Source organism: Belonocnema kinseyi, chromosome 9, assembly GCF_010883055.1.
Source record: "Belonocnema kinseyi isolate 2016_QV_RU_SX_M_011 chromosome 9, B_treatae_v1, whole genome shotgun sequence".
Classification (NCBI taxonomy): domain Eukaryota; kingdom Metazoa; phylum Arthropoda; class Insecta; order Hymenoptera; family Cynipidae; genus Belonocnema; species Belonocnema kinseyi.
In genome coordinates, this window is record NC_046665.1 from 28,133,661 (window position 1) to 28,143,688 (window position 10,028).

Here is a 10,028-nt window from a genome sequence, read left to right on the forward strand (position 1 = left end):
CCACTGTAAGCCACTTTCCCAACTGCACATGCGCCGCAAAGCGTGGGTCTATTTTGAATCAGTTAAGATATGGTATCAATAATAATGCTTTTTGGTACATGCGCAGTTGAAACAGTCGAGTTTCGTTAGCATGCGATTGATTAGCATGATTGATTTTTCATTTCCTTGAAAAAGTACAATTTGCCAACTAAAAATTAATATAATAGAATCAAAAACCGACTAAAATATTTCGCGGCATATTGAGTATTCCAGCATAAGGTCACGGTCATGGACGGATAGGTTGAACTGTCAGGAAGGTTAGCACAGTTGTTAACCCCTCTTTATATACGTATTATATATTTGACATATGAATGCAGACAACGTTTTGGTATAGAATAATCTAAAAGTACAAGTAAGTTATAAAAATCTGAATTTTCAAATGTATCTAGGATAGGTGGAAAGATCAGCCGCCAGGAAGTTTACATGCTCTTTGGTTACTGCATGATCCTGCATTGCAACTGCACACAACTTTTTGGAGAAAATTTTATGAATGCAATGGTAAGTTATAAAGGCCTGAATATTAATATTTTTCAAGTGTCGAATTATTTTCTCTGTCCTGTTTCATTCCTTTGTCGATTAGAGATCTTTCAGTGTCACGAAATAACATATCCAAAATTTGAGGTTAGTGTATAAGATCGGGTTGTCTTATCTCACATTTCGGTTAGTCGATTGTATTTCGGGGCACTGAAAGGTCGTGAATCGACAAATGAATGGAAGATAACTGAGAAAATACATTCTGCATTTGAAGAATTTTACTATTCTGCCATTTATGAGTTACTTTTACGTTTCGAATATTTGTTCGAAAAAGTTATCTGCATTTCCATCATGTCATATTAAAATACTCAATTCAAACCTCCCGCTATTCGGGCCTCTTTTTAATTGGTAGCCCCTCTCTTGGGCGTGAACATCTAGCCCGCGTAGGGACCTTGGTGGGAGGTAAAGGAACTGTGCACGGGGAAATAAGTGCGTATAGGGGCAGGGAAACTAGGCGCGCGGGGACATAAGTGAAAGTTTAGTGTATTTATCCCTAGAACACTATGTATAATATATGTATATATAAATGGGACAATATTAATAACAAATGATCACTAAGTTATTACTTTAATACTTGTATTATGTTAACAGCTCGGTTGTTTTCTTACCTGATAAAAAAAAACGTGTCTACGGAGTAAGTGGCATTGCTGATCGTCTGGAACATGAAGTTTCTCTCGGTCACAGTGCGCAGGGTCTTGTTGTCTGCAAGGTTGCAACAAGAAAGAGAAAGGCGTCATCAGTGAATTATCAGGGAAAGTTCGTCAGGCCAGTAGTCGAGGTGACGATGACGAATAATTCCTACCATTAACTATATATGTATATACTTATACTTATACCTAAACGCTACTGACGAAATTAGCTTATAGTGCTTTCCATTATACGAATCAAAATCATTAGGCTATACCTATTATTCTCTAGTTACAAACATTTTCTTAATATTCATACAACTGAATTTGTCACTTCGGTATGTTAATTCTTTTACTGATTGAATGATTTGCAATTTTCGGAAAAAACTTAAATTCCTTCCAAAATTTCAATTTAATCCTAAAATATCAAAAAAGAAAGGGAAAATATATGTTAAACCAGAACTTAATGATTTTTAACTTTTAAATTGGAGTTGTTAAATTAAAAGTCATTCAATTTTGGAGCCCGATTAAAAAGCATAATTTCTATTCAGGAAAAAGATCTGCCAATCCGTATTTTAAAAAATATCTAAAGCCACCTGTTTAATTCTGTTTTCTATTGTCTACTGAAATTTTGAACATTTAATTTGTTCTTGATATAAATAATTTTTACAAAAAAAAAATTATTTTAACCTAAAGTTAATAAAATAAAAACTCATGCCTGCCCTTTATCTTACAAGCCATTAGCAGGGTTGCAAGTCCCCAAAACATATGGAATATTTTCAAAAAGTAATCATCGCTTATTCACAAAAAATAAATATATAAAAATCCCACCTAATAATCTCAAAGCTTTTAAAGGAAAAAGCATGAGCTTCCTTTTGAGATAAAAAATAAAATATACCTTTCTTAGAAAAGGAGTCAACTTTGTTTTTGACAGTAGATGAGCAGGCTGCGTTCTAACGTAAGATTCCTACATTACCAACATCGAAAAACTTCCACCTTTAGTGGTACATGACGATTGCGCAATAGTCTAGAGCCAAATTTATGTAAACAGGTTCAAGGTTATTGCAAGAAAAACAAGGAAGAATTATTGCTTCCTGATAGATAATTCATTCGTTAAATGCGTAAAAGATTCAGGTTTATATGTGAAATTTGATATGGAGAGCTACATATGGTATCCTGTTTTCAGTATTAATTTAATTTATTGCTTTCTGATAGAAGATTCTTGAACTAAAAATTCCTCCCTTTATTTGTTTATTGCGCAAAAGATGTAGGTGTCTAGGTCACGTTTGAGATGAGGAGTTATGCATGGCATCTCGTTTTGACTAAATACAGGGTGATTTTTTTGTTGTCCCCGAAGTTTTTTTTTAATTTAAAAATTACGTTTCACCTGCCGCCATTGTAGTAGCGCGGGTTGTAAACGTCAAACCAGTGCAATTTTTACCATGAATCGCTACACATGGCGGGAGTGAGCCGAAATTGTGATTTTTTTTTGAAAATCAATCCTCGGTTGTCGCTTCCGGACTTTTTCCTATGGCGCTATTTAAAAAGTAAGGTTTATGTCAATAAACCTGAAACTATCGAGCAACTCAAGGCCAACATACTCGAAGAAATCGCTGGAATCGGACCGGAAACACATGAAAAAGTTTTTACTAGATGAAGAAAAATGTTTAGTCCGCTTTTTAAAATAAAAAATTTAAAAAAAAGGTCCGAATTGAACAAAAATCTATTTTTTTTTATAAATATTTGATTTATATTATTAAATAAATAATGAAAGTGGATGTTAGTATACTTTATTAGAAAGTAGAGGAAAAGGCCCATATATTATCTTGCATATGAATTTTCATACCTTTGTTTAATATTGCAGTATAAGCAATTGAAAAAGGTACTTTTTTATAAACATAAAATTAAAAAAAAAATTCTTGAAGACTTTGCGTGTCATATTGAAATAAAAAAGTACTTTTGGATGTTATACAAGAAAAAATTATTTTACGTCCTCCTTCTCTCCATCTTCCTCCTACTCCTCCCCCCTACTTCTCTATTCTTTCTCGTCCTTTCACATAGATTTTTGATAGTTTATTTACCTTGATTTAGGAGAATTAAAGATTTAACAGCAGAAACGTGGTTACAACTATATGAAAAGCAGCGTACCGGATAGTGGTGCAGTCTATCATAATCTTTATTAACCTAAGACCTTTTGTTAATCAAAATAGTTTTTCATTTACTTAGTTGACATAGTTCAGTCAAAAGAATATTCATGATTTTGGTAATCGGAAATCCTTATCTGTTTAGCTGGATTTATTTAACGAAAAAATTAAATGTTGGTTCTAAGAAAAAATAATTATTTGCAACTGTTATAGAACAGGAGACTTAAATGGCATTGATACTTCACGATAAGCATTATTATTAAATTCTATTTCTTCATTATTATTAAATATTAATTTATAACTTAAATAAAGTCTTCCTCCTTCTCCTCACCGTCATCCTCTATTTACAACTAGAAGTTAAATCAGCGTACCTGATTATGGCGCACTCTCTGATGATCTTTGTTAACCTAGGTTCGCGTTTTAGTGAAAGAAAGTAGCGTTTACTAAGTTGGAAGGTGAAATCATCGAGAACCGTAATTTGGTAATTGTGAATTCTCTCATGTTAAAGCTCCTTCTGTCTTAGCGAACACATTATCATCACGTATCTCGTACTTCACACTCGAGTTTATCCCTGAAATTTCATATTATTCCCATAAATGTATATTATTATAATTCATACATTATATTGGTATTAAACCAGACGTCGCAAAGAAAAATTTTGAAAAAAGTGGTCTCAAAAATATTCAAAATGCGTTTACTTTTTGATTTTTATAACCAAAATAACTGACAAACATACTTGACCTTTAGTTTAGGACACTAAAAGAGTGTACCAGAGGCCGATCTAATAAAATGTTTTTTTTAACGATCGTACTCACAGACAGACAGATAGACATACATTCATACGTACAAACATACAGACGGAGCGACAGACACATTCTTGAAAACCTATTTTTTGGATTCAGGGGTCTCAAAACGTGGGTATGTGACTACGCATTCTATCAAAACGTGGTTAATAACAAATTTTTAGATCTTTTATAAAAGCACAATTCTTATTTTGTCATCTTTTACTGCACAGTTTGGCACAAAATGTTCATTTTCGTGTGTTCTTTGGAATTTTTAAATGCTGTAACTCTGGTGATTTTTTATTTCATGAAAAAAGTCATGAGGATTAATTGTTCGATTTTTTGAATACTATGAATAACCGTAGAGAGAATTTTTGAATTAAAAAAAAAGGTCTTGAAAACATTCAAAATGTCAAAAGTATAGTTGAAGGTGTAACCAACAACGAGGAATTTTCATCGATCGTCCATCAAATAGAGTAATAAACATTGAAATTAAAATTTCAATTTTAAATCTTTGGTCATACGATCATATGACCAATATATATGATCAATATATATAATGACCAATGATATGATATGATATGATATGATATATATCATATATATAAATATATGATATGACCAATGTATATAATGTATATGATCATACGATCGTATGACCAAAGATTTAAAATTGAAATTTTAATTTCAATGTTTATTACTCTACTACATTCAAAATGTGCCCACTTTTTGAATTTTCATCCAAATTGGCTGCCTAACATACTTGACCTTTAGTTTAGGACACTAAACGAGTGTACCAAAGGCTAATCTAATAGATTAATTTTTCAAAAGTTAAATATGTTCAGAGACAGACACACATACATACATACATACAGACAGACAGGCATACAGGCAGACATACAGACAGACAAATTCGTAAAAACATGTTTTTCGGATTCAGGGGGCCTCAAAACGCTTATTTTTCGGCCTGCTAGCATTAAAAAAATTTGCTTTCTTACACTTCCATTTTTTTACCGAATTTTCTTACAACTATCTCTTACAAAATACCATCTATAAACACATTATAACTCATCCGCTCGTTTCTATATCCTAACCTTCCTCGCTGCGCCTCGCCTCGCACGCACGTCGCTGTTTTCTCAATACAATACCTCCATGCTTAATCCACTCCTTTCCACCTCGTCACACTCCTCCAACTAGTGCTAAACTTTTGCATCTGCTTTCCTGCACAATGCATACATCCTCTTCTCTCGAGAAAGCCAGAGCTTATTATAATTATCCATGGAACCGCATCTCATTCTCGCTATAAGTTCCTGACTTCCTTGCTTTCCTTTCTCATACAAATATTGCGCTCTTTCCTTAGGCATAATCCACACACGGTTACCGTTAAACCTTGACTCATTTATTCTCTCTTCTCCTTCTGCCTTCTCGTTCTCCATGCCATTCTTTTGAACCAACACATATACCTTCCTTCCTTGCTCGTTCATCATTCTCACTTCATCCATCTGCAATCCATTGGTTCTAAAATACCTTTTTCTTTTTACCTAAACCCGTTCTTCCTGTCTCCCTCCTAACAATATAGTTCGGCGTATTCCTCGCCAACTCCAGTGTCCACTTTACATACTTTTTGGTTAGTTTCTTACCCACCACGTGCTGCAAGACGTAAATATTGTCAATAGTACTCCTTTCCTCCCTAAAGCCCGCCTGCATCTCCGGCAATATTCCTTTCCCCTCAATATTCTTGCACAGCCTATCTTGTCATTCAGCTCATCTTCATTTACCTCCCACGTTTTTTAATCCCCTCATTACTCTTCCGTGTATCTGACCCCTGAAATGAATCCATGAAAAATTTCTTGCATTAATCACTCCCTATCTTCTCACTTATCCCCACCCTACGTTTCCTAAACCTATTGATTATTTTCTACACGTCCCCTTCTGCATTAACCGTTCTCAACTCCTCTCGCAGCCTTTCTTTCTTTTCCTGCTCTTTTTTCTCACACATCGCCCTAAACTCCTTCCTCATTTCTACGTACTCTTCCGACGGACTTCCCCTCAAAGCTAACGTTGCTTAACTGCTCCTGATACTTCTCTATCGCCTCTCTCATTCATGGAATACTCTCACCTAACGACCCTTCTTCCACACCCTGCCTTTCTCCAGCCTCCCCCTGTATCAACAAACTTAATGGCGAATGGTCTGATTCAACGCTCCCTTACACTGCGAATTTCTATATCTCCTCCCACCCTTGCATATTCATAATCACATAGTCTATCACCGATACACCCATCTTACTAACATACGTGTATTCTCCCTCTTCGTCCCCTTTTACAATACCATTCGCCACGACCGACCCTCTATCTTCCCTCCAGTCCCTCAGAATCACCCCCTCTTTATTTATTATCTTATTCTTCAATTTTCTTTCAAAGATCTTCCTTTCCCGATACAGGCCTTCTTCCCGCCCAATTATCGCAATAAAGCCTCCCCTTACCACCATACCCTTATCTCTCTCCTCGCAAGTTTTCCACCCTTTCTTTAATCCTTACCATTCCATCCGTATTTTACACAGTCACAAATTTTACCAATCCTACCTTTACAGCCCTCATTTGCACGTCCTTCCCCTTTCCCTCTTTATGAACTTTTTCTTCTAATCCATCCCTAGCCCTTGTAACAATTTCTCCACTTGCCGTTCCTTTCCTCTTTACTTTGACCGCTTCCTCTAGCCTCCACCTATATCCCCTGGGCAACTTTCACTTTACTCTATCACATTCCTTTTACTCTACCCACGTCTTTTCCGGTCTAATCACATCAAATTCCTGAATATACCTTCAGAAATACTTATCCTTCTTCTTTACCCTTGGTACGTTCCAGTACAACACATTCTCCTTTTTCCGGTCCATCCTAACTTTCCCTACCTTGCCTTCAACTCACCCTATGCTCTGTAGCATCGCTTCTATCCCCTCCCTTTTACCCCGCTCTTTAGCTTCAATCCTCTTATTACTATATTATTTCTTCCAGCTGCGCAGGGCTCCCGACAATTTATCCGCTAACAATGCCGAACACTCTAGAGCTAGGGGAGCCAATGAAGATGGATTCAATGCGATAGATCAGCGAAATCTCGGGACCTTTAGGTGAACGGAACGACTGAATCACGACTTGCTAGAGTGCCACAGAGTTATCGCACTTTTCGCATCAACTTCTGTGAAACAATGCCAAACTACTCCAAAAAAGAGGCTATGTAAGCGGAATGCTTACTCTACTACAGCTAGAACAAGACGGCAACAGAGAAAGAGTGGTGACACTAAGACCAACTTCGGGCAGGCATCCGATAGAGGAAATGCGATGCTTTATGACCCGGAGAAACATCAACACCAAGGTTTCTCTCAAGCCTAAAGATCTGGCTGAAATGGATCACGAGCTTCGTGGACATTTTTCCGAAAAATCCAACCTCTGGGCTATCAATTATTGTGTGTATAATACAGAAAGAGCTTTGGCCGATGCGACCCGTAAAACAAAACCAACGGTTGATTATAAGACCAAAAGACGAATGCATCAACTTGCCAAAAGATAGGCTAGGCAAGATAGTACGCGTCCCGCATTCAGTGTGTGGTTGACTAGATCACATCTGGCGGGAATTTTACCGCCAAGTTTCGAAAGTTTGCGCGCGAACTCCGGACCCGTTATTACATACTTAACAAGTCAAAGCTGCTGACCATTAGGCAGCATATTGTTGAGAGAATACGGATACTATCTGACGCTAAGAGAAGTCTAGAGCGGAGGGAGAGATGGGTCAGAGAAAATCAACAGTTTCTCTCTGACCCATCTCGACTCTTCCAAGACCCTCCAGTTACCAGTTACCCTCCAGGACCAGACCAGACAGGCGTAGGGGGATGTTGGGAGAAACTGCTCATCGATAGATGTGTCTGGAAGGGTGCAGCATTTTATCAGCGTGACGTATCAATGACTTGGATTTATTATTGGAACGCTTTCGATTCGACCTCCCAGAGACTTATTATCTGCCTGTTCGAAAGCTTAAAGGTTCATCTGCAAATCGTTAGTTGTATAGAGAGATTGATGCCGCTTTGGAAAACCAGATTTACTATCTCATCTGCAAAAAATCGTGTGACAACTATCAAGCTCACCTTTCAGAGAGGTGTCTTTCAGAGCAACACCATGACTCCACTCCTCTTTTGCCTTACATTATTGCCACTATCTCTAGAGCTTCGCCATTCCGACGGGTACTTTTGCGGTAAACCTGCAGATCGAAAGTACAAGGTGACTCATGTATTTTACATGGACGATCTTAAAGTCTGTGCTAAAAACAAAGAGCAACTACATCTACCTGTAGGGATTGTCGAACGATATTCTAAGGAAATTGGAATGGAATTTATGTTAGAAAAATGCGACAATGTTTATTTGAAGCGAGGAAAATTTAATGGCGTCCCTGAAGACCCTGAGCTCATCGATAGAAGAGCTATACGACACCTTTGCGCTGGAGAGACTTATGCATATCTGGGCGTGCCACAGAGCCACATGCAGGATGTGACGTATATAAAGGATACTCTCCAAAGCAGATTTGGTCTTCCGAACTGTCCATGAACGAAGAACGAGCTCAGATCCCTTGACATCGGGACAAGAAAGGTTATGCACATGGAAAAAAGCATGCATCGTAAGTCTTCTGTTCCGCGACTATACATCTCACGCGTCAAGGTGATCGCGGAGTATTGAGTCTTGAATGTCTTTACAACAGGGTTATTCTGGGTACAGCGCATAGAGTCGCAAATGGAAGAGACGCTCTTCTTAAAATGGCCAGGGCGCACGAAGAAGTGGGCAAAGAAGCGTTTCTATACAAAGCAGCGGAGGAGTCTGCTGAAACACTCGGACTTAACTTCCTTGTTAGGGGTGAGGAAAAGGCATCAAATCTTGTCCATTTGAAGCAATCACTCCTGAAAGCCCGGATTAAGAAAATACAAGAGAAAAACTTTCGCGAACAGCTCCTCGCTAAGAGGATGCACGGTATCTTCCACAGAAATGTGGAGGATCAGTCAATGTCGTGTGAGTTAACTTCTGCTTTTCTTAAATCGCCCGGATTGAAGTCTGGTACGGAGGATTTCATTTTAGCATGCCAAGACGGTTTCATTTCGACCTTAGCATACCGTCGCTACATTTTAAGCAAAGATATTCCCAATGATAGCTGCAGGGCGTGCCATGCACACCCCGAGTATTTGGCTTACATACTATCTCATTGTCCAAATCATGAGGGAATGACCTACATTCAAAGGCACAATGCGGCACTAAGAATGCTTTATTACCATCTCTGTCACTCTTACGGCATAAACCTTAATATCGCTTCTCTAAATGCTCCTAGGAACATCGAGTCAATTTTCGAGAATGGGAAGTGCCGCATGTACTGGAACTTTGTATTCTCGACAATTGTTTCTGTTGTACACTCGGGGCCTGATATGGTTCTTCTTGACTTCGAGAAGCAAACCATATTTGTTATCGAGTTTTCGCTACCAGCTGATAAAAACATCATAGCTAAGGAAAATGAAAAGAAGGAGAGTTGCAACGATTGTACCCGGAATATTCTTATAAACTAATCGTCCTTATCATCGGCGTTCTTAGTGGTGCCAAGCTTTCACTTGTTAATAGCCTTAGAAGCATCCCTGCGTGTCAACAATATGCTAAAATACTTGCGGGAAAAATGCAGAAGGCGGTAGTGCTTGGGTCGCTCCGTGTTCTTAGGGTGCACGAAACTTTTGCCGGATCGTCATATTGACTCCGTTACAGACTGTAACCACCTATCTCACGGTCGTGAAACGTGGTTGTGGCTGAAATTTTATCGCGATTTCGCTGGGAGCGGGTGCAATTTTCCAGATTAGCACCCGCTCCCGGCGAAATCCTGCGGTTG

The 10,028-nt window shown here is 38.1% G+C and overlaps 1 protein-coding gene across 5 annotated transcripts in view; it reads right to left on the reverse strand.

Annotated features, from left to right (window-relative positions):
* The window catches only part of LOC117179461 (nose resistant to fluoxetine protein 6-like), an 824,251-nt gene that overhangs the window by 543,046 nt on the left and 271,177 nt on the right, over positions 1 to 10,028 (reverse strand). For all 5 annotated transcript variants that reach the window (XM_033371296.1, XM_033371298.1, XM_033371297.1 and 2 more), the window contains one exon: positions 1,182 to 1,275. In XM_033371296.1, the coding sequence (XP_033227187.1) occupies positions 1,182 to 1,275 (94 nt within the window). The remainder of the gene's footprint in view (positions 1 to 1,181; positions 1,276 to 10,028) is intronic.